The 24,703-nt window shown below is 47.7% G+C and overlaps 1 protein-coding gene across 8 annotated transcripts in view; it reads right to left on the reverse strand.

Annotated features, from left to right (window-relative positions):
- Window positions 1-24,703, reverse strand: part of COL13A1 (collagen type XIII alpha 1 chain) — a 103,554-nt gene that overhangs the window by 39,911 nt on the left and 38,940 nt on the right. For 7 of the 8 annotated variants that reach the window (XM_017746419.1, XM_017746416.1, XM_017746422.1 and 4 more), the window contains exons 4-14: window positions 22,248-22,255; window positions 16,988-17,023; window positions 16,302-16,328; window positions 14,504-14,554; window positions 10,716-10,751; window positions 9,236-9,262; window positions 8,256-8,282; window positions 7,254-7,280; window positions 7,121-7,147; window positions 6,807-6,833; window positions 2,947-3,012 (exon numbers count right to left, since the gene is read on the reverse strand). In XM_017746419.1, coding sequence (XP_017601908.1) covers window positions 2,947-3,012; window positions 6,807-6,833; window positions 7,121-7,147; window positions 7,254-7,280; window positions 8,256-8,282; window positions 9,236-9,262; window positions 10,716-10,751; window positions 14,504-14,554; window positions 16,302-16,328; window positions 16,988-17,023; window positions 22,248-22,255 — 359 coding nt within the window. Of the gene's footprint in view, window positions 1-2,946; window positions 3,013-4,722; window positions 4,780-6,806; window positions 6,834-7,120; window positions 7,148-7,253; window positions 7,281-8,255; window positions 8,283-9,235; window positions 9,263-10,715; window positions 10,752-14,503; window positions 14,555-16,301; window positions 16,329-16,987; window positions 17,024-22,247; window positions 22,256-24,703 lie in introns of all 8 variants that reach the window. The other variant, XM_017746421.1, reaches the window with a different exon arrangement.

The following is a 24,703-nucleotide window of genomic DNA, read 5'->3' on the forward strand; positions in this document are numbered from 1 at the left end:
GTTTTTCTAAGATTTAACAAGGCAGTGCATGCTGAGCCACCTGCCATTTTCAGCTCTCTGAAACAGAGCCGTTTGAGCCAGTTCCTCCGCAGGCCCCTCAGTAGCCATTCGGTGGCTGTGGCTCATGCCTCAGCAATGTCATCTGGCCCAAAGGACCTGGACGTGGCATCAAGTGGCGCTGAGGAGACAGTGGGTTGGAAGCACCACGTTTGAATACCAGACTGCTGATCTATAATTGATTAATCCAGCGAGCTCCTAGGGCACTGTGGCACCCGCGCTAAGCTGTTTGGTTATTAGGCTCACCTCCCTAGATAAAGTACCATGACAGCCTACTGGTAGTGATCCAATTTCAATTTGAAAAACTTTCCTTGGTGGATCCATGGGAAGCTAGAAACCAAATATGGCTGTTTCTCAATTAAAAGCCAATGGGTGTGCAATTGGGTCTCTGCTGCATTTATCCTCTCTACAGCCTTATACACTGGAGGAAAATGCATGAAATCTGTCCCCTGCCTGTGTTCCTACCAAGCACACTGTTTATCCTGGCTGCCTTTAGTAAAACATGCAGATACAGGGATGTTTGCTTTATTTAGAATGATAAATGAAAATAATAAGCTGCAAATTTCATCCTTTCTGCCATGAGCTCTGTTTAAAAGAAAATTTCCAACACATGGGCCAGGCTCACGAGAAGCTCAGTCACGTGTGGAGCAACAGCCCTTTTCCTGTGCCTCACCACCCAACCTGGAGCCCATGCTGGGAAGCCTGCTGGGGCAGGCAGGAGGGGTGCCCTTGCTTCACCCCATTTTTAAAGTGGATCTTCATTCATCCTGTGGCCCTTGCAAGGGAATGCAGGTTCTTTTCTAAGCTTCTTTATTTTCCATACTCAGTGCTATTCAACCATCCTCTAAATGGTCTCATAGCTTTTAAATATGGAAGGTAATTTGGATCTAATGAAGATATTGGGAGGACACTGGAATATATTTCTAGATTTCCTCTTGCCTTGACCTCTCATTCCAGCTTCAAAGACTTTCCTTCCACTGCATCTTACAATACTCCCAGCATGGGTGCACCACGGGAAGCCAAAGGGGGCTTTGCCCATCTCACTTTGGCTCTCCCTCTTCTACTTCCACCTCAGCTGCTCTCTGCCAGCCCAGTCCATGATCCAGATTTAGGGCACTAAAATGCAGCATGGTGCTGGAAAGGGGTGCTGGTAGGGGACAGGGAGCTGGGAAGAGCAGGAGCCCTGCCCCAGCACAGGGAGTGGCTGGAAGGAGATCCCCCAAAAGTCCTGTTTGCATCACCCTCACTTTGCTGTCTTGGGCACAGCAGGCTTTGTCTAAGCAAGTACCCATCCTTGCAGATCCCTGAACACACAAAGTGTTATTACCACATCATTATAGTCTCATTAATATGTTCAGCACAAAAGGACCTCCACAGAGCTAAATGGACAGTAAGTCGATACAGTAAGTGGGAGATCAGGTGTCATTTTCCTCAGTTGTCATTCTATATTTTTAGCTGTCGACCGGAGCTATTTTTCAGTTCTTTTAAACATCAGCCAGCCACCCTGACTGTGCCCCAGCAATGCAGTGCTTGCTCAGCCTCCTCACAGAGGACCCCCCTCAGCCCATGCCTCGGCTAAGCCCCAGCCCTTGGGCAAAGCACTCCTGCTGATGTGCTCAAAGTTAGCAGCAGGATTTTCCTCTCTTCCAGGCGCTGGTGCTAACATCCATTTTGCAGACTCACTTTTTTTCTTAGTATTCATACACTGGGCTCCTGGAATTGCCTGGTGCTGGCAGATCTGTAGGAGCAGATTACACCCTGTTGCATTTAGAGAATGAATACACCAAAAGCAAAACGGATCACGGCAAAACTCTCTGGTGAAGTTTTCCTCTGCAGACAGAGGGAATCTGCAGCCCTGGCTGACGACAGGATGTAGGGCAGCTATTCAAGTTTCCCACTTCATCCTGGAGAGGAACTTCAGCTTTCAAAGCCTTCCCAAGAGGTCAGTCCTTGGCCTGGCTCTCCAGACTGTCACTTTGAAGGGCAAACAGCGCAATCCATGGGGCTCTGTGTGGTGCGAATGCTGAATTGATAGAAACTGAACTGAAACCACAGCCTCAGGTGGTAAGGTCAGGATTTGTCCAGTGCTGGGCAAGGACCAAGCACCTCATGGTAAAGGTCTCTTGCATCCTGCAGTCCCCTGCTAGCATCCAACTGCCTAGACAGGCAGCAGGGTGACAAAACCCAGCCACTTAATAGAGAGTGTCCAGCACACTTCATCGGGGTAATTGCAGCGGTTTGTCCACACAGGAAAGCTAATCCCAGCTGATGGAATGAGAGAGCATAAAGTGGGTTCATTAAAAGCTACATGAACTCTGACTACGGACACTCTTATTCACTATTCGTATGTCCGTAATTCACTTTATGAATTCATTCCCAAAATAAACTAAACATGAATTATGGCCCTGGAAACCAAAATAAATGTGTTTACACAAAGATTTAATGCAATTTAATGAAACCATTCTAAGAGCTTATTTAAACACATTTCCCCAAGTGCCTCAGACTAGACTAGCCCTTAAAAGAAGCGTTTGCCTATTCATTCTTCTCAGTTAAATTTCACAGACATTAGATGCATTTCAGCAAGAGGCTTCTAACCTCTTCTGGAGATTGAATATGCAGGAACTGACTCCTTAAGGGAGGAGGCTGCTTGTCGACAGCCCCAAGAACAGCTTCATGGCCCATTTCTTTTAGTTTAAAAAACTGGCTTCACTGCATTTCTTTTTAGCAACATTATCACATCAAAGATTTCCTTCACTTTAAAGAAAGTCCCTCAGCTCTGCCTGAAACTCTTGGAAACCCCTCTGTAGGGGATGAAAGACAGGTAGCAAGCTGATTAATTGCAAGCATCAGGATAAGCTCAGAAACAGGCAATAAGGAGGAGAAGTCTACCTGGAAAGTGCGTCTCTTTATAACCGGAGGTGGAGCCAGCCGCACTGAATTGAGGAGAGGCAACAGCTGAAGAAGATAAAACCAGAAGGTCGCAGGGCAAAGGAGGCCATTAGGGCACCGAGAGTCAGAGAGCAGCCAGGGGAGAGAACAGAGAAGAGGGGAACAGAGAGATTGCCATGAAAATAAAGCCCAGCATGAGAGCAGCACAGGGCGGGCGCGGCACAGGTACCTGCGGGCAGACCTCTGAGCTCCTCCATGCCACTCACAGGGGCACTCAGCAGGTGCCAGCCTGGCAGGTGTGGGGTGGCCACTTGCCATCCCAATGCTCCCTCCACACAGAGCTTTCACAGCTTCCTCTGCTTGGAAATAGAATTACCCAGGGGATTTTTGACTCAGCTCTGCTGATCTCCTTAGGAAGTGTTCACTGCAAGATATCCACTCAGTGGTTCTGCTAGGGTGTCCAGCAATGGGATTGTTTCTCTTAACTTATCATCATCATCATATTTGGGGCAACTATCAAAATTACAATTTTCTCCAAGTTTTCCAAGTGCAGTTTTCTAGTTCTCTCACAAGAAACCCAGTGTATCTCCAGGACTCACCCTTCCTCCAGGTGTGGAAGGGAGTGGAGAGAGGCTAGCTGGGTCAGCACAGAGGTCCCAGCATGGTTCACTGAGCTGGCCAGACACAACCACCCTGGCCAAGGGAGAAGACCAGGCCTTGGAGCTGGATGCCTAAGCATGGCATTGCCTTGGCAGCCTGGGCTTTGTTTTTCCTTGCTCAACAGCATCATCACCCTCTGACTGCTTATAGCCAGGAATGCTGCCTCAGGGCACAAAGCTGACCCGGACACACAGAAATCAAATGCACTAAAGCTCAGGAGCATTTGTTCATCCTTTTGCTGTATCCAGTTTCCACTTGCATGCATGCTGCTGTCACCCTGGCACCCACCATGCCGGCTCCAGGCCCAGGAATGCTGCTCTGGCCTGATCCACTTTCCTGTTCCTATCAGGTTTCCATTGAAGCTGCTCTTGATTTACACTGGGAGAAGCAAGAGAGACTTTCTGTGCTTGGGCACAAAAATGTGCCCACGTGTGACATTTCCCCCTATGAGCTGTGCACTCAGATCCCAGAGGTCTGCCCACAGGCCTCCCACCACAGAAACCATACACTTCCAAGCAGCACATTTTATTCCCTTTAAACATTGTCCTTCACGTGTGCAGGGAAAGCAAGGATCCAGTCCTATTGCAAAGAGAAGTGGTAACCCAATATTGCGGTGTCATGATCAGGTGGTTGTGTTCAAATGCACTGATCCAGACAGCCACAAGCTATCGCTCCAAAAGCAGTGCTGCTGGAAATTCAGCTGGGCTGATTTTATCCAAAGGCAAACCTCCCCTTTCTAAAAGAAAGTGTAGGAGGCCCCATAGCTCAGGAGAGCCAGCTAAGCTCTCTCTCCAGGCTTTGCCTGGCTGCTCAAGTGCTGAATGGTATCTAAAATACTATACAGCTTACAGGGAAGCTGAGGGAGGATGCTGGAATGGATAAGGAGGAAAATGTAGAGAAGCAGTCCTGAAAACAGTCAAGACAACACCCTGCAATGGATTCAGGTGCAAGTGGGAGAGTTTAGAGAAGAAATCTGAAGGCACTTCCACCCATCTCCTGCCCTGCCCTCTCTGTGTTCCCATGGGAAGTTTTTTCAGAAGGCAGCATGCAATATTGGATCTGCACCCTCGAGCCTTTGCATCAGAACTGGGTCCCGTCAGACCGCTACCCACAAACCTTCAGCGTAAGGATCTGGTTAGAGCGCAGGGCTGCAAGTGTGGTACTTAGGTATTCCTGGGGAACAGTGAAGACACATGAGACAAACGGGGTCAGTTAGACAAACAGTATTTCTGAGAGCAAACAGAGCATGGCTGGTCCCCCCATTTCCCTGAGCGGCACTTGGGAGCAGCCTGAGTGACCCTCTTACCCTGATTGGGCAGCCCCAATGCATGGGTTTGTCCCTCACAGCAGCACAGGCCACACAGACTCATACAGACAGAAAAATAGGAAACTACAAGAGCCAAGGCACATATCCTAACCTTGTATTTCCTTCCTAAGAAAACAAATATGAAACAAAATTGAAACAACATCCCTGGTTTTTCAGGATGCTGGTTTTCATTTCTTCACCCAAAACATCTGACAAAAAACCTTATCAAACAGAAAATGCAAGAATAAATTGCAATTTGGTCAGCAGCGTCACATTTTTGCAACAAGGCCCATCCTAATTTTCATTCAGGAAGAAAGAAAGAGAGCTGCACCTCTGCTGGCTGGTCTGTCCAGATCTGCAGTTCAGGACAGTCCGTCCTTGAGTTGATCTGAGGACAGTCACCCTTCCCGTGAGCATGTCTCAGCCTTGAACAACTCATGGGCTTTTTACAATGTTGAACTTGGTGCCTCATGAGACCAAAAGTATCTCCATGAGAGCCAAGGAAACATTGCCAGGATGTGAGGCTTTGCACCCACCCTTCTCCCGCTGTCACAGCCCTGCAGCTCATCAGTCACCCTACAACCCTGACTCACCAAACCAGTATGCCTTTGCCCTCAGGCCTGAGCCCAGGCAATTTCCAGGGATGCACCAGCTCCCTTCCCAGTGTTGCTTTGGGTCCTGCCACTGCTTTTCACCTTGAGCACTGGGGACAGTCAGAGCCAAGGGCTGTAACAGGAACTCAGGACACTGCTCAGGTGACCAGTGTTGTTGGCTCCTTTTTAACATAACAATCTAGTGAGCCAGCTCACTGAATAAACACAGCTGACTGGCTGCTATTGCACGGGGGACTGGCACATACCCACTGCCCTTTCTCCCTTGCTGCCAGCCGAGCTCTCTCTCCAGTGGCTCTGCTGCTCCAACCCTGCTCCCTTCTGGGCCAGGGACCAGAGCCCTGCTGATTATCCAGAGGCCCATCAAAAATAAACAGAAAGCTCTTAAGCTTGTCTCCCTGTACACCCAGATCACAAATTCCAGCCACTTCATATGATGTTGTTCCAATGCATTTCCAGTGGATTTTCAGCACTCTGGTTGTTTTTAGAACTGGTTAAATCCCCTCAAACCCCATGATGTTCTCTCTCCACTCTTGGCTGCAGCACATGCTGGCCAGGCCAAGATGAAGGAGCAGGTGGGGCAACATCCTGGCTTTCATTAAACAGTTGCTGGCATCAACATCCCTCTCAGCCTCTTCCTTGCAGGCAGAAAGTCCACCAGGCTTGGGGACCAGCATGGAGACCAGCTTGTCAGGGACCTTACAGAGCACCATGGCCAGGGGATGAAGGGTTACCCTCAAGCAGGAAGCACAACCCTTCTCCTTGTCTCTATGCAGGGATGACACCAGCATGAGGGAGAAGAAAAAGGGAGGGATGATGATAGAGTTCTCCCCAGGTCTTCAAACTCCACACTGCTGCTGGCCACACAACCAGAGCAGAGGCCGTGGAAGCAGCACGGAATCAGTGCAGCAGCACAAGGCGTGAGTGGGTGACCTCCACTCCTCCAGAAACCCCTGGTTTCACTGGGTTTTAGGGTGAGGACGTGGGCCTTCCCCTGTCCAGCACAAAGCACAGGAGGGTGTCCAGGAAGTAGAATTGACAGCAGCTATCTAGGGGTCAGCTCCGGTGGGCAGGAACAGACTGGAGAACCAACATCCCTCCTGGAAAACCTTATCTGCTGCTTTTCTTCGAAACACATCAATCAGCCGAGCACTGCCCTGGGGGCCCAGATGACGCATCTAGTTAATGAAAGGATCTCTACTTCCAACAAAAAGCCATTCAAACGAAGGAGGATTAACATGCAGGAAGGCACGGGACAGAGGATAATAACGCTAATGACTTACCCTGTGCGGGTACTCTGCACACTGACCCTGCGAAAGAAGGGGATTAAAAAGGAAAGAGTTTAAACCACAAACAGAGGCGACCAAAATAGGCATGCAGGGTCAGATTCAGAAGGTGTAAATCATTGTGACTATATCAAACTCAGTGCAGTTATGCCAGTTTGCACCCGATAAGCACCCTGCCTCCTGTCCCCGATCCCCTGAGCCCTCTGCTCTTGCTGTATTCCTCACTCACAGTCCCATCGAGCGGCACCAAGTCCACCAAGCCCCTTCCTCTCTTTCAGTTTACTTTTTAACAAGGCTTCCATTGAAATTACCTTTTCTCCTTTTTGTCCTGGGGGTCCCTATAAAAGAAAAGTGATCAAAAAAGGACTCAGTAAATGAAGGAGTTCAGTGAATGTAAGGGGAAAGGGATTAGGGGGAGAGAGGGGATAGGGATGAGATACTTACGGGTTGTCCCCTGGGACCTGCAGCACCCTTTAAGGAAACACAGAAATTAACATGGGATGGCTTTCTATTCACAGTGACAAGAAGACAGCGTATGGAGTAGGTGAAAAACTGAGCTTTTAAAAATAATTGTGAAGAAAATTCCCAAGAGAGATCCAGGTTCCCTTTGTTGCTCTGGAGGAGTGAAAATGCACACATGCTCTGGCTGCACCACAGGGGGGAAATATTAAAAGAAGAGGGGGAAAAAATCATCAGGAAAACACACCCTTATTGTTCCCAGGACCTCAGCTCACAGCGCGTCTCCTCAGCCGATGCACTGGGGTGGAACCAGAAGCAGCCAGGACTGAAGCCTGAGCTAAGATTGAGCAATAGGGGAGTGGGGAGGGGGATCTTCAACATGTGCTTGCCAGAGGGCTATACTGACACTCAGGCTCAAAAAACAGAATTACAGAATTAACAGAAGAAAACACTCAACACGTTAGTAAGTGAAGGTGACTACAGAGCTGCTCTCCTGACATACTCATATTTGGGATTTCATCACCAGAGATGTCAAGAGGAACAAGACAGCATTTGGGCTTCCATAAAGTGCAGTCTAAGTTTATAGTTTTCAACCAAAAGCATTTTAGTTTTAAGTTGTTAGATAAGTTGAAAGTTGCCAGATGCATTTTCAGAAATCTTTCCATCAACTTTTACTTGTGCTATGAGGCCAACCACGAAAAATGTCAGATCCCAGAATATATTTAAAGAACATAATTGCTAACTGCAAGGAAAACACATCCCATGCGTAACTAGAGAGTTGCTGTTGTGACATGATGAATCTGATAGCCATAATGCAAAAATTACAGACATGCATCCCAGCGCTATTATCATGAAGTTACAGAATTAGGGATGCAGCTAGTGCATGAGCTGAAGTAAGATTGCTACCCTGCCCATGAGCTTGTTTCCAGCTGAGGCACATCATTTCAAACCAACCCATCACCCGCAGACAAACATATGTATTTTTACCATCTCTCCCTTCTGTCCAGGATGGCCCTGCAAAAGAAAGGAAACACACATCAGCTTTGGCCACTGCAGACTCTAGATGATGTTGATTTAACCCACTTCCCCCTTACCTTGGTAGGTGCCCAGAGTTACTACACTTCCAGTGGGGGACACAACACTGAGCATGTGGAGCTTTGTTCACCACCTAACAGGACACCACTCCTGTAGGTTCTGAGCTCCCCAAAATGCTCAGAACAAAGCTCTCGGGGAAGAATACAGCGTGTCAAGGCTCTGCAGGGCATGGCTGGGTCATGGCTAAGCCCCCCTGGGGCTGGCAGAGCAGCTTCTGCTGAGTCAAGTGTGTGCCCCCAGAGCAGTACAGGAGAGGTGCTGCTGCGTCTCTCTTGGGGGTAATGTTCCTCATTCGCAAAAACAGGGTCCTGCTGCAGGAAATTAGAAGCCAGCGGTATGTGCTACCAGCTCCTCCATTACAGCACTGGAGGAGTGTGGTGGGGAACTTGGCTACGTGGCTGCTACATGGAGATATGGGTTTCATGTCCACTGGGTTCATGGAGAAGTATCTCATTTGTGCCTTACTCTCCAAAGGGCGGGAAGAACTTAGGTTTCTACTACAAAGCTCTAAGGACAGCATGGAGGTCTCACAGAGGCCTTTAGGATCCTTCCCTGCTCTACTGCAGCTCTTTTTGGCACAGCAGCAAAAGAAGGAAGCTGTTGGCTAAGGCAGAGGGCTGCTACCTCGGGGATCTGCTCTGCCTGATTCAGGGTGGGAGTGCCTGCTAAGGCGTTCCCTGCAGCAGCCAGGCTGCTGCACTTGTGAACTGCTATTTTATAGATTTGCCTCCTAATTTTCTTTTAATCCATGCGTGTGCATGACATTGCAAAATAAACCCCTTAAGAACATACGGTGTAACACGCAGGCCGGCACCACGGCGGGACCTAGCAGGAGGCAGGGCAGAAAGCCTGCCGAGAAGTTGTTTCCTTACCGGTTTGCCGTCCAAGCCAATAGGGCCCTGAAATAAAAGAGGAAAAATGATGAGAAATGCTTTCCTCGGGGTGTCTGTCCAGCTGCCCCAGGAAGCACTACGTGCCACAAGACTGCACGGACTGGGGTGATGTGAGGTGACTCCCTGCCCTCCTGTCCAGTCCTGCAGGCTCCTGGCCCACTGAGTACCAGCCCAGATTTCAAACTGCTTCAGCAGGGACCTGCTCACTGTCAGCACATTTCAGCAGCAATGCTGGACACAAGAATAGAAGCAAGGAGGGATTTATAGGAAGTTTGCAAAAAAACCTCCGAATTTAAAATTTTACAGTGTTTGGTAAAATAGTTGAGTATCAACAGTTTTCTCAAGACTTTGATTTAAAAGGGCACCCACCTTTGCGGGAAGAGAAATTTTTGCAAATGATAGAATAATAAAAGTGTCCCAGGGAAGAGGTGACATTCAGCACATGCTGAAGGTACTGTTTGATGAGAAACAGGCTCCACAGAGCTGTCCAATCCAGCGCTTTCTCAGGAGCTGGGCCAATTTGTTTTCTGTTCCTCCAAAAGCTAAAGACCACAAGGGCCTGGAGAGATCTGCTTCTCCTCAGCCCAGGGGCAGCTCACAGCCCCCCTTTTCACAATGGGCAGAACAGTGGAGCCCAGTCAGGCAGCTCGGAGGCTGCCAATTCCTCCCATTTTCCAGGTGTGAGAGTCTCCCCTGCAGACCTGCTCTGGCACATCCAGTGTCCTGGAGCAGCAGCTGAGCTGCCTGGTGGGAGCAGGGATGTGGGGGGTGTTTGTGTTTGCTTTAGGGCTCCTAGTTGTCCAGGATAAATGCATATGAATAAACAGCAACTGTTCTTCAGCAGCCTCAGCGCTTCAGAGAGTGCTGCCAGCAACTGTAGGATTGAAATGAAATTTGCTTTGTCCTCTCCTGGGCATATTCTCTGCTCCCTTACAACTGTGCTGGAGAATTCCCCCTCATGTCTTATGTCCTTTCCCTTTGGCATGACCAGGGTGATCAGCCTAGCACAGTCCCCAGCTGACGCTCAACAGGCAGGGCCCCCTTTTTGGATTCCAGGCACTTGCTGCCATTGGAATATCACCTAAAAGCTCAATTAAAATTGGAATTTCACCTACCTAGGGGTTGTTTTCTTTGTGTGTGATGGTATTTCTTAGGATGGTTTTCTTTTACTGAACAGATCTGGCTTTAACTATGTTATTTTAACACTTGGGGCTTTTTAAAAATTAATTTCCTTTCAGAGTTGTGTGGTTTGGGGTTTTTTTTTTTTGGCCCTAATATCATTTAAAAGAAAGAAAAAAAAAAAAGAAGTAGAAAAAGGAATGAAGAAAAAATTACTTTTTCCAGTGCTATCAGATCAGGTCATTGATTTCAGGAAGAAATGATGAGATACAGCAAGCACTTATGAGGCTTCCTAGTAACATCACACATCCGTACCTCATAAATTAAGAGTTACACTTACCGGGAATCCAGGAAAACCTCTTGTTCCAGGCTGTCCCTGGGAAGGATGAAACAGAGATAGCAGTTTAGAGGAACTGAAATGAATTTTGATGGACCCTAAGTCCTCTCTACAGAGCCTTTCCTCCAGCCTCTGACCAACTACCCTACAGCTCTCTGAAGAGATACGCAATTCCCCTCCAAGGGGAAAGTGTCTTGGGAAGGAGGGGAAATCTCTCATCCTCGCTGCAATTTGTATAGGGCCAAGAAAATGCTGGAGCAGCTCCAGTTTGGACTGCAAGCAGTTTCCTTGAAGTTTCTACATTAATTAAATGGGCGTCCCTAGCCCATATGTTAGGCTTTTGGAGTATATTCCAGAGGCTGAGCTCATTTTATGGCAATTCTTGCTGCCATAAACCTGTGATGTTTAATGCAGGGTGCTGCTCTGTGCAAGACAAGCCTTGCAGGTCACTGGTGTCTAAATACAACCATCCCTCTCCTCCTCCTCCCCTCATCTGATGTCCCAGCTCATTCGTTTTCCTCACAAATAATTCTGGAGATGATTTTATTTTTCTCTTCTGTTTTTTGTTTTTAGTTTTTTTTTTTTCCCTCTGAGAGCTAAGAGAAAAAGGTGAGTTAGGCTGTGTGATGAGAGGAACATGAGCACCAAGACTTTTCCTCCTACCTCTTCCTGGCCAGCTAGCTATGGCTACCAGTTTGGGATCAGGTACAGCAAACACTGGCTTGGGATATGCTTGGTAGCTTCTTCATCCTCTACTTAAAAACACCAAAAAAAAGAGAAAATGTCCTGGCTGTTAATTTTTCACAGTTCTTCAGTTTTTGGGACCTGTGACATCCCAGGTCACAGTTACCATAGCTTTGTTGGTATCCAGGAAAGACACCACTTCACTTAAGGATTTTTCAAACTGTTTCCCAAAAGAAGCATAAGCCAGGTCAGGAAGCATTAGGTCCCTGTGGCCCAGACTTCAGCAGATCTTGAAGCACACTCACGTAGATAGGAACAGCTGGATGAGGCAAATCCTGTGCCACGCTTATCAGCCGACTACTGTGGCATCTTGCCTACCCTGAAAGCTGTGCTCTGATGCCAAAATGCCCAGCTTCCTTATGTGTTCTCTCATTTTGGGGAAGAAAATGCTTTCTTCAGCAATATGAGCTACCATGACTAGACTGTTGGAGTCCCGCAGGGATTCCCTAGGGATAAGCTGGGCATGACCAGGGTGCATCTCTGCCTTAACCAGAGTGATCCCACGTGGTGCTGAGGGAAGGGAAGGGGAAGGAGGGAATGGGCCTCCTGGGCTGTGAGGGTGAGGTTTGCCACAGTGATGCAATGACAATCCTTTGGGAGAGACCTCAGAGCTACACTGACAGGGAAAACCTTCACCTTCAGGCAACATCTCCAGCCACCCTCTGTCGTCAGAGAGACTCAGTAAAAGTTTACCCCTGCAGAGGATGGGCCCAAACAGCCTCTTTGCAGGGTTTGAGGATGCCCCCACCACAAAATGCCTCATGTTGCACTGAAGAGCTCTGGTTTTGTATGCAATGCTAGCAGGACCTAATCGCATTTGCACTGTTTCTTTAGTACTGCAAAGTTGAACTTGGTCAGCTTTGCTTTGCAAGATACACACAAAACCACCTGGTCCTGCTGGCCAGTGACCAGAAGGGAAGATAGGCTATAAATTAAAGGATCTGTCCACCGCTGGCTTCTGAAAAGGCAAGAAGCAAGAAGAGCCGAGCCACAATTAATTAATTTTGGTTCCCTGTTGGACACCTCCCTGACAAGAAGTGCTAAAAAAAGAATTAGGGAGAAAACCTGGAAATGGTACAATTTGGCTTCCTCTGTAGACTACAGACTGTTGCCTCTTTCTCCTCAGAGGACAGCAGAGTGATTTGCACAGTACCACGCCAAGACAACAGTTCAGCAGCGAGCAATTCCAAGAGACTGTTTTTGTTGGGTGGCTGGTTTTCCTTGTCTCCTTTTTTAAATGTTGATTGTATGAAGTATTCAATCCTGGGAGCTGCCAAATCATGGAGACCGTCTGTTTCTGCCACTATCGGCGCACTGTCCCTCTCTGGCCGGGAGTTAAGCAGCTCTGAGCTCAAGCGAAAACTTTAACCTCCAAACAAAAATCTGGAAACTATTTGTCATCCCACATCTTTCCGAGTGGCCCCTTCGCCAGGGTTTCCGTGCTTGTCTTCAGTGCTCAGCCATCCTTTTGACCTATCACCAGCTCCCCAGGAAACTGGATCATCTTCATGGCAGGCTTTGCAGGGGGAAAGTGTGGAGTTGGGCCACTCCTGGCACCTCACGGCTTTGATTGGTGTAGCAAAACCCCATTTTAGATACCATTTGCCGTCTAAGTTTTCTGCTGCTTTAAAGATATGTGTTCTGCACTTTCCCAAATAGCAGCAAAGGCAGCAGCACCAAAGCAGACAAAAATTGTCCTGCTATCCCAGGCATGTGTCCTTCAAGAAAACAGTGGTGCCTGTCTCCTTTGCAGGACCTACATGGACAGGAACTGATGGCTTTTCTCTCTGATTACTACAATTACACTGTTCAGAAGGCTGAGAGCCAGAGCTTGTGAGAAACAGCAAAAGCAATGGGGCACTTACCCTCCAAAATCTGCTGTTTGTGGAGCAGGGTGGTCTTGCTCAGACCTTGGCTTGAGGGACTTGCCAGCCCTTCTTCCTTGCTTGGACACGTGGCCAGGGACCATCTGCTAGGCATAAAGCGCTTGGGGAGACCCATTTGGGTCCTGGGCTTTGATTCTGTCACTTCTCAAACTCCAGCATCCTGGGCAGGTGGGCCTGGGGACCAGCAAAGCTGGTTTTTATTAGAAACATTTGTCATGGGGCTTTTGGAAAGTTAATTGGAAAGCCAGATGTAGCCAAGTGTTCGTACTGCCTCAGCTGTGAAACAAAGGTTGCCAGCAGCCCATTCTCTCTGCAGGTCAAGGATAGTGCTCTTCACAGGTGAAACAAAATCGGAAGTGCCCACTGGGAGGGAGAGAATTGAACCTCCAGGTCTTTTTTCATGGAAATCTCTGGTGGAAGCTGTGCAGGGATGGAGTGGAGAGGTCTGGCTACACCCACACAAAAGCAGAGGCTTGATGGCTGAACCACAGTGCAAGAAGCATCCAGCATTTAGGGTATGTAAACACACCAACCCTTCATCTTGGTCTTTTTTTATGACCCTGTCCTTGCAAAAAGTTTTGTCTGGCTGACTCATTGCACCTTGTAGAGACACTTTTGCTGGAAGAGGGTGCAAAATCCTGCCTTTTCTCAGCCAGGTAAGGGACTCTCCAGATAGTGGTAACCATGCTAACAAAGAGCTTCCAAGATTTTGGGTACTTGACAAAGACCTCTGAACTACCCATCTTTGTGAGCTCCCCAGTCACCAGCTTAGCTCTGGTCCTGCTCTTCAGTAAAATCAGGGGGCTTGTTCCCTGCTGATTAAACCAAAGGCTGAAATCAGCCAGGCAAAGTGCAAATTTTCTCCAGAAGTGATAGGACCCCTTTTGCAAAAAGGAAATATGCTTCTTCCTTTTAAATGCAGGAGTTTGGTTTCCTTGCCAAGGGAAGGCTTCCTCATCTGTTCTGGAATATGAGCTATCATTTCATTATATATAGGATATAATAGCAGTATAAAACCAAGGCTGCCTCAGCAGGGGAACCACATTATACAGGGCTTTTGCTCTTTCTGGCTGATGCTGAGTCTTAATGCCCCTCCTAAGTCTTTCCCGGTAACTTGCCCACATCCTGCATCAGACAAAAATAGAGAGAAAACCCACTTACGGGTGGACCGCGGGGCCCAATGATAGACATGCCAGCTTCTCCTGGAGCACCCTGCAGAGAGACAAAGCAGAGGAAAAGGGGTGAGAATAGGAGAAGAAAACACAAAGACAACTATATTCCTGTCAAGACTGGGGTTAGATGAGGATGCCTCAGGTGTGAGACCTTCAGGGCTTATGGGGCAGCTGCTGTTCTGGCCTCCCCCAGCTCCTGTCTCACACTTTCGGAGAAAATATGTCCTTTAGAGCTGCTCAGATGTGCCAGAAAATGGAAGCTGCACAGCAAGGAGAAGTATAAACACATAAAACACTTTCTGGCAAAACACAGGTTCTGCCCCATTGGAAGTGTGAAAGATGGCCTGAAACCCTTTCTGTTTCCTTCCTGCAAGTTCCAGGAGGATTGCATCCTGCAGAAGAAAGAAAAGAAAGAGGGATGTGCTGGGCTCCAGGGAAATGGGAGCTGTGGGCAGCTTATTTGGTTGCCTCCAGAAATGCCTCACTTGCATACTTCTCAAACTCAGTTGAGATGTGGATGAAAACAAAGCAAAGTGCGTGCTGGAAAAGAAAACATCTGCCTCTCCAGCTCCTAGCCACCCACAGCGTGTGATGGGCAGGACATGTCACTCTCTTTGGAAAACATGGTGTATTCCTGAGAGGCAGCTCCAGAAGTGCCCAGGGCTGGGGGAGCATTGGGATGGAGCATCCCATAAACCAAGCAGCCTACAAGAAAGCAAAGCACTCTGCAAAACAAACCTGTGGCCTGCCAAAGACTTCTCATAGAAGGCTTTGGGGAAGCAGGGGCAATTAGGAGTGATTTTTTTCCACTGTTTGTATCTATCTGCTGTCCCTTCATGGAAACTTCGGCCAGAAACAAATGCAAGGACATGCAGAGAAAAAGCAGAATGGCTTCAGGTGGGAAATTCTGGTCTGTTGGATAATGTTGGTTGGTTCCAATAAGCAAACAGTGAACACAAGGATGAAGAATCTCTATCCTACTTTACCCTTCCTTGTTGTGTTTTTCTCCCGATCTGCTATGAAGAGGAACAAATGGGCCTGGTATGGTACTGCATGGATAACCCTCCTTGTCAGGTAAATATCCATCCCTTTCCTAATTTCTACACGTTGTTACTCAGTTATTCACGAATGCCAAACACCTCCATTTCCCTGCTCTCACAGGCGGGAGGTACTCACAGCTCTGGGGAAAACATACTAACACTGAAATGCCAAATGCTTCAAAACAGGGGCCAGCAGCAGGATTGCTTTGTAAACCAGCACTTCTTTGTGGGTACAAATCCCAGCTCACTGCACAGCAAAGAGTCTGTGAGATGGTGTTCCACAGACTTAAAACTATGCCATCAGCGTTCCTCAGGAGGAGGAGGTCCCACTGTGTCAGAAATAGGAGCATGCCATGCCACTTCATTCCTTGCCCCCACCTGCACCAGGGATCAGGCTAACCTGAGAAGTAGACGGGAGCTGCAGGTTGGTTAGGGCAAGCAGAGCTGCCAGAGGAGGAGAAAGTCAATGGTTAAAATCCAGGAAGCCTTGGGGGAAGCCCTGCATGTGCCCACTGGCTCTTATGATGTTAGTAAATTGTCATAAACAAGAAACACAGCAATCTTTGGAGGCTGACTGGCCTGGAAGGAATTTGGGAAATATACTTGCACTGACACGGAAGATGAGGCAGCCCAGGGGTGTGGAAGCCCAAAGCTGGCTGCAGTGGCCATGACTGTGATGGGCAAGCTTGGGCTGGCCCTAGAAGAGGACAGTTTGGGGGTGCTACAGGCTACAAGGAGCTGACTCACCTTCTCTCCGGACTGCCCTTTTAGTCCCTGGGTCAGTGGCACCCGTCACAGCCACATGCAAGAGGGTGCAGGGAAGAGAGAGAGAGAGAGGGAGAGAGAGACAAACACAGGCATCAGCGGCAAAGGCAAAGGCACGCTCTCCTGCCCCACAACCCCAGCTATGCGGCTGGCATGAGCAGGGTGGCCTCAGCTCCTGCCCCACTCCTCTTCCCTGTCCTCACCATGGGATGCCCGAGCCAGGAGAGCTCCAAAATACAGCACTCAGCCAGGCAGGGGATGGCCCCCTTTGCTCAGGACAGAGTTATTTGGAAGGGGCAGCTGCCGGTGGCAGGCAGGGGTGTGTGTTAGCAAACTCAGGGTTAGTAAGCCCAGCTGGCGCACGAGGTGGCAGTGGGGAGACACCCAAACAGGGGGATGCTGAACCAGAGGAGGCCCTGGATAGCACGGCAGGTGAAATGGAAACACCTCCCCAGCATGTATGTGGCTTGCAGGGCTGGTCACTCTGCTGAGACCAAGGGAGCTCCTCAGGTGCAGGGCTCAGAGAGAGTACTCCCTGACTTGCACTGACACCTGATAAGGACTATCCTGAAAGCCTCCCTCTGCCACCCTCCCCCCCACCCCCCCCACATTCTGGGGGTTGGAACAGAATGGAGAAGATAAGGCACACAAAAGAGGGTTTGACTTACCGGCCGCCCAGGAATTCCCATCGCACCTTTGTCTCCCTGGCAATTAAGGCAGAAATCAGAGAGAATTGGTAACTGGCCAAAAACAAGGTCATAAAACAGCACAACTGAACTAAGCCACAGCAGCAGCTTCACACTGTGGTGCAAGTGTCCAAGGATTTTGAGAAGGAGAGAGAGAAAGTTAAAGAGGAAAGTGTGTATGAGTGTGCCCGAACCTGTCTTTAGAATGTGTGAGCCACCAGCTCATTTCCACGTATGACAAACCCGCACATCTCACAACAGAACTTACATACAGCAATTTAGGCAGCAAAAGGAGGACAGGAGTCTCCAGTCAAACAAAATACAATCCCTATTTCCAACACTTCATAAAATCCAGGTCCTGGGAACTGGCTTCCTGCAGTAGCCAACTGTCATGTTTTTCTCTTTCTTGACCAAAGTCATCTGGGCGTTAGCTATTTATTTATAGAGTTATAACTTTAAAACACAATTCTCTTAAACTTGAAAATACTGTCTTGTCCAGAAGCAAGAGAAAAATGTGAGAACACAAGCTGACACAGGAAAAAGCACGTCTGGAAGAAGACATATGAGCAGCTGTTTTCAGTGTCCTCTATCCCTTTGAGATACTTCCCAGTGTGTTGTCAGCATGTGAGTGATCCTAACAGTGGTTTTGGGAATGATTTTGGGTCAGGTGACACCGGACAGAGCTTCGTAAACACATGAACACAGGACCAGTGACAATTTTGTTCACCCACTTAACTACAAGGCAGTTGGCTGCCTCTTACAGCTAAACTGTACTATGCAATTAAAAAAAAAAATTACCCCCTCTACATTCCTGGTCGCCAAAACTGAAGGCTGTGCAGATCTGGAAGATAGCAGCTCATTCCTAAGGGATCTTGATGATTATGGCTTTAACAGTCATGTAGCTTTTGCTCTATATTTTGCAAATATGATGTGATAATAATCCCTCAGTTCTGTTTCCAGCGATGTTTGGGGTTTCCTTATGTAAAACAGAGTGTTCCTGCCCCTGGCTGACTCTGTCTGTAGACATAAACCTGGTTTTCTGGTTTCTGCAGCTGGAGACACCAGCCCCATTGGTGCCACCTCTTTGTGCCTTCCCTCACGTTCAGTCCCAGTGCGTGTGAACATAATCTGAAATCTCTGGAAGGGGAAGGCACTTAGCTCTGTTTGTTCTTCTGGGTGTACACAAAGACTGTCCATCCCAAACTCAGATGTTATTGCTTGGGATCAAACCATTCCCTGGTGGAAGTTCAGCCACTTCCATCTGCAGAGCTGGGGGGGCTGTTTGGTATGAGGAGCATTCCTTTCCATGCAGCATGTGTTGTGATAAATTGAAGAGCCATATACACTTTGCAAAAGCACTCCTTGCAGATGGATGAAACCCTAAACAGTTGCTTGATTTTAAGTTTTATTGATGATATATTATGGAAAACTGCTTTCTTCCAGGATTTTAGGTGCGTTCTCAGTCATGCTAATATTTGCCTATCTCTGTGTGCCGGCAGTGAGCGAAACTCCCGGTATCTGCATCTGGCCCTGGGGATTACTTTGTGGCTGCTGGAAGACATAACGCTGAGCTCTCCTCTGCTTTAAGTCCCTTAAATGCTGTTTTCCTCCAGAGCTGAGCCCAGGCTGATTTCTCTCATGGTTTTTGAGGTAAAAGCCGAATTTACTTTTTCTATCTCTGCTGTGGCTAGTGCCCAAGCAGGAAGAGCCCAAGGTCGAGGCTGAGCTGTGTCAGGTCTCCCATGAGTACCTGGAGTGGTATATGATGGCACCGTGTCTGGTATGTGACTGCGCAGAGTTACAGCCCTCCAAGCAACAGCAGCAAAGGGGGAGCTCCCGGTAGCACAGCAAATAAATGCCAGATGTTTATAAGGAAAGGTTGTCTGCGACAGGGAGCCAGGAGAGAGCACTCATGGGTGGATGATACCATGAAGGTTGGTTATGAAGTAATGAAAAGCTGCCTGAAGCTCCCATATCAGAGTTAAAAGAGCATGAAAGGCAACCAGCAGCCTCTGTCCTGAGCCAGGGGAGAGCCAGCTGCACAGTTTACATCTCCTTCATTGGGAAACTGCTTGTTATGGCTCGTGCAGTCTCCAGGTAAGCTGCAGCCTGGGGAACAGGGAACCATCACCAGGAAATCATGCTGCTGTAATTCCAAAACCCACGCTCCTTCCTCAGTCATGACTAACTCAGATGCAGATACTGTTATTATGGATTTTTGCATTTGTCCCAAGGTGACTTAAGCCTTCTAAATCCTGCTGCTCCTAGCAAGTCCCACCAGCAAGAATACTGCACACCATGCCTCTTCAACCAGACCCTCAAAGACATCTTCAAAAGCAGTGTTTCCCACACATAGGAGGGATCATGAGGGTTATGTTACCCTTTAAGTTTAGACCTACAGAGCTCCTGTGGTCTCTACTCTGTATGACCCATGTCCTGTTTGCAGTATTCTATTCCACATCACATTTTTTATGCAAGTCTACCTTCTACCACCTTATGAATTCTCAAGGCTACCGGATGAAAGTCCTGCCAGACAGAAAGAATGAGGGGATGAAAGAGTAAGGATGAAGTATTTACCAGGAGCTGTGGCCTTTCTGTGAGGCCCTGAAACAAAATACACTGAAACAGCAAAAACTAGCTTCAAACTCTGAAAGGGGGGCTTGATAAAGAGATGGAATCAAATGGAAGGGTTTAGGAAACAGAATGGTTAAAAAACTCTCCACAGCTCCTTGACCATCAGCTCTGATTGCTTTGGTTTCCTAATCTCCTGCTTGTGAAGTTTTCTCTCCTTTTGGCACGACTCTACCCACAGCTCTCCACACGGGCTCTGAAGGTATCTGCAAGTCCACGGAGAGCAAGCTAATTACAGGTCTTTGACTTTCTTCCTTAGTTTCCATCTGCTAAATATTATTTTTTCATGTATGGAATTGCTGCAGTTGCCACAGAAATGTTGCATGATCAGAAATGGGAGAGAAAATGTCTGTGAGAGGATCTTTTGCTTCGGATGTGGTCCAGACGGCAGAAGGACTATTGCACGATTTCATCATTTCCTTTCTTCCTTTGCCCCTTTTAGTCCCAATCTCATCAAATATCTTACATGACTGCGGGTTGCCCTTGCCTTCACCAAAGCTTTGACTGACTTCGGGAATAAGGGTGGGAGTATTGGTTGGGCAAGAGAAGAGCATGAAGATCCCTTTTGCTGCTGTGGTGTTGCTCATTCATGTCCCTGGCTTTTGTCCTTGTCCTAAAATGCAAGCAGGGCTCAGTGCATTTCTAATGAGCATTTCTGCCCATCTCCACGCTCAAGCCAACACCAGCACTGGGAGCTAAGCCCTGCCACACAGTGTGCTGTCTTTTGCAAGCTGGGAAACAAAAATAGGAGAGAGATGTGTGTTCATCACTTTGGGGCTGCTATCCAGAACAACATGTATGACCATCAGCCAGGCTGGAGCCCAGGTTGTTGCTCATAAAACCATTTCCATTTCAATCATGAGAAATATGGAGGGGTGGGGGAATATTTCCTACAGTGACATGTAGGACTCACTTGGCTCTTCAGAGGTCAACTTTTGCTCACAGTGACTGAGCCAATCTCGCTCACCAGCTGATCAGAAACCCAGGAAGTCCTGAATGAGATGAAGGTCCTACTAGCCCAAGACAAATTCCACTTTGGCTAACAACACTCAGTCTGCCCAACTTCCTCTTGTTATTTCCATTGGCTGTAGCATTCCTCACAGCCTGTCCTAGAAGTCTGCTTGCAGAGGCAGGTTCAGAGGTCGCAATAAGCCAGGATACGGTAGCATATAATGTCAGCACTTCTCTGGTGGTCCCATGTGCTTCTGCCAGGCTTCAATCTCTCATTACAATATTAGGTTTCTAACCCTTATTGCTGCAGAGGAAGCCTGGAGTGTGTGTCTTCCTCTCCCGACAAAGGCACTGCTCTCTAGAAGACGTCTGTGTTGATCTATGGATTTCTCTCTAATTTCTCACAGCAATAATAGAAATGCCAACACCACTACCAATTTTGTGTCCACCTCATCCCTTTAGTGCCAATACACGGGCTACCCAGGCTGAAGTGGCAGGGACAGCCATGGATAGACCCACTTGCAGCGGCCTGCAGAGAAGTGCTCTCCTCCCAAAAAGCCACAGCTAATGCTGAAATACATCCACTTTAGCAGCCAGTCCTGAAAGCCCCTGGGATAAGCTATCGCTGAAGTTTTGCGTGGATCAGGGCTTCCAGCTGTGAAATGCTTTCAGACCTTTTGGCCTATAAGGTGCAACTTTTTGGAAGATTGTTGTCATTAAATAGGTCTGTGCTCGTATATCCGTGGGAGTTCAGTCTATAGCATTTCAGCCTGATGAAAGGGGAAAGAAAATAGGTTGTGCAGCAACTACTACTCAGAACGTCATCTGCAAACTGTTTAAGACACTTTTGCGTGAACAGACAAAAGATGACTACCGTATGTTTAACTTCTCATGTTCCTTCACAGAAACCCTGAATAGTCGCTCTATTGTACACAAATATAAACCATTTCCTCTGGAAGGACCGTGCTAGAGACAATACAGTGTTTCTTTATAATCCTGAGAGTTATCAATACATGGCTTCAGTCCTTGCATTGCTTCTTCTGGTTCACTGTGGGTCTTGTAATAGCTGCAAGAAAATTTCTGCAATAACCTAGCTATTTTCCTGAAGCCTAAATTGTCTGTGCTGAGGTTTTACATTAGCTAACATTTGAAAAGGAAGCTGTCAACACAATTTTTCCTCTGAAATTGATAGTTGCGCAGCTATACTTGAAGGCCCAGCAGTTCAGCCAGCCCGAGTGAGTAGCAGGGAACAAGTCCCTCCAGCTCAGCTCCTGCCATGTGTTTGTGATCTATCTTTCCCTTTTCTGCAAACACATCTCATTCAGCACGTGGCATCCCATGCATGTGAAGCGCATACAGCTGGTTCCCCCAGAGGCTGTGGGGCCAACTGGTAACACACAGATCTCTGCACCACATGAATTTGCCATGCCCCCTCCCTGCGCTCCCTCCATCTCCCCCTCAGAGGCTGAGTTGCAGCCAAGAGCAATCCCACCCCAATCTAGTCCTGAGCTCCTACAGTACTTGCTGTTCGGGATATCCCAGGCTGCCAGGACTGCAAAGGTGGCTACCACACCAGACACCACAGACAGGAGGCTGTGGAGTTCATGCTCCACAGACTCTGTGTCAACAGCTTCTAAAACCATAGAGGTTTGGTACTTACAGGCGGACCTGAAAGAGAGAAGAAAAATAAACAATAATTAATTTTTTAATGCAATAAATCCTAACAAGAAGAGCTAGAAAAAGACACTGCACCATCAGGGCTTAATCCTCAGACTGCTCCCATTTGCTAATGTACTTTAACCAGCTCCCTGCTTGTTAATTAAGGTATCCCCACAATTAGCAGCTGCTAGTAACCACCATGAGTGCAGGGCAGCCTCTGACAGCCCTGTCAGAGCCCTGTGCTGGAAAGGCCATGCAAGCCAGCCTCTTGGCACTGTCACACTGAGTTTTGGTCCTTTGGCACACACGGGAGTGAGGGATTTGTTATTTATATGACTCTCCTTCATATCCTTGCCCATGCCTGGGGCTGAGAAGGTTGGATTTGAGGAGGCAAGAGCCCCTTTGCTGCTAAAATTCTTAGCCATTTCACACTAGCATCGGTGATCTTGCAAAGGTGTGAAATGGTTAACAAGGAAACTACAGTTATTAAAGACGTCAGGTACCTTTTCTCTTTAATACAATCAAATTTTCCCCTTTTCTTCTGCCTCTGATCCCATAGAAGCCCATCTTCCCTCTTGGAAGAAATTCCCTCAGATCCTTTGGGTTTCTTTTATTTTGGAAATCTTTTCTGGAACCTGCCAGTGTGGAGCACTGCATTTCTTTCATACAGCATGGTTGTACAATATATATCAGGGCTTAAACAGCACATTTCTTTCATCAGTTCCCAGAAAATTCCTCAAAATCCTGACAGATATTGTGTGTGTGGAAAGAAACCCCTGGACTCACTATTTTGTGGTTTCCTCTCTGTGGGAGAAGCAAGACACACCATACAACTGTCAGGGGTTTCTACATTTTCCATACTTTACAGACACTCTATTTGCTTTTTTTTTCTTCACACCAAGTGCCAAGAAGTAAGGCTAAGCAGTATAACAGGTGAGCTGACAGATAACAGGCAGCAACCTCCTCTTTGCATGGGAGGCGGATGTCACAGTGAGCACCTGTGAAATACGTCGTCATCCTGAAAATGGCCCTGGCTGAAAGTCCACAAAAGAAACTGGAGACTTTGGATGAACAAATGTTTTCCACACTGGAAATCTCTCACTTAGCATGACTCTCTTATACCAGGTTTGGTGACCTAAAGTTTCCCTGTCAAATGCCACTGTTAGACACAGCTTTCATTGTAGTTGATCAGAAGAGGTTACCTTTAGAGAGCAACTTTTGGTTAAAATACAAAAAATAGTAACCACCTCCATGATAGCTGACAGACAGAGCTAAAGTCAACACTTGCAGCTGGAAGGCTCAACAACTCAATTCAAATCAAACTTAGGACAGGAGCTCAGGGGCGACCCAGATTTGGTTGGCCTGGCAATCACCCACAACCGGTGTTGATGCTGAGGTCATTGTCCTACTTGGTACACCAAGCAGAAACAACAAAAGGGCTTCTGATCAGAGAGTTCATTTAGGAGGGCAAGGTCAGACTCAGAGGCAGGAATCCTAATTTATGCCAGACTGGGAGAAAAGAAAAAAAAAGAAACAAAAAGAGAGACAGTTTTCTGAGTCTGGCTTGGATGACAATAAAGTTCTGTGAGAGCACTGTTTTGGAGAGATTTTGTTTCAGACTGAGTGCCCTGTCACAAGGTCAATGCTTATAGCTCGCCAATACATGGACTTTATTTCCATTAGCAACACTACAGACCCTTAATAACCCGCCTACCTGTCTGCATGGACTTGGGGCACTCATGGATTGCATGAACTGAACTGTTGAGCTAATATTAAAAGAAAAATGTAAGGACATGCAAACCCTGAGCCACCCCTGCCCTTCCAGCCCAAACACAACCAGCCAGCAGCACAGCCTGTAATGGTATTGCCATACCACTGAGAGCAAATATAAGCTCTTGTTTGCTCCAGAAGCTCTGTCCACAGAGCGGAGTAAATCAGCAATGCTGGCAGCTCTGGGCCATGCACCCCACACAGATCAAAGGAGGGAGGAATAGTGGAGGCCCATCTCTTTTATGTGCCCCCTATAAAATTAATGGCTATTTGAAGGGGACTGCGCAGTCTTGTGTAAACACTCATCAGTGAGCTGCAGGGACACAGTCTTGGCTGCAATAAGTCAATCAGGAGAGACCATCCAGAGACTGGGCTTCAAATGCCAGGACAGTCTGTGTGACCCAGGAAAAAGCGAAGCCCTCAGACAGAGTCACTTCCAAAAGCAACATCATCTTGCATGGGCTGGAGGAGGAAAAGGAGGAGGAAGAGGCAGAGGAAAGATGTTCTAAAGACAGCAGGGAGGGAGGAGGTGCTGCTGGATAAGCCGTTGCAAAGCGTAAGGGATTTTACAAAGCAAAATAAAGCTTCAGCAAAATGCTTTGGTCATATGCTGTCACAGTGGTAAAGTGAGCAGAGGTTCTGAAGTGGCTCGTTCCTTAACACAAGTAGTAAATTAATGCACATTAG

This window comes from Corvus brachyrhynchos, unplaced genomic scaffold (genome assembly GCF_000691975.1).
Source record: "Corvus brachyrhynchos isolate BGI_N302 unplaced genomic scaffold, ASM69197v1 scaffold279, whole genome shotgun sequence".
NCBI lineage: Eukaryota > Metazoa > Chordata > Aves > Passeriformes > Corvidae > Corvus > Corvus brachyrhynchos.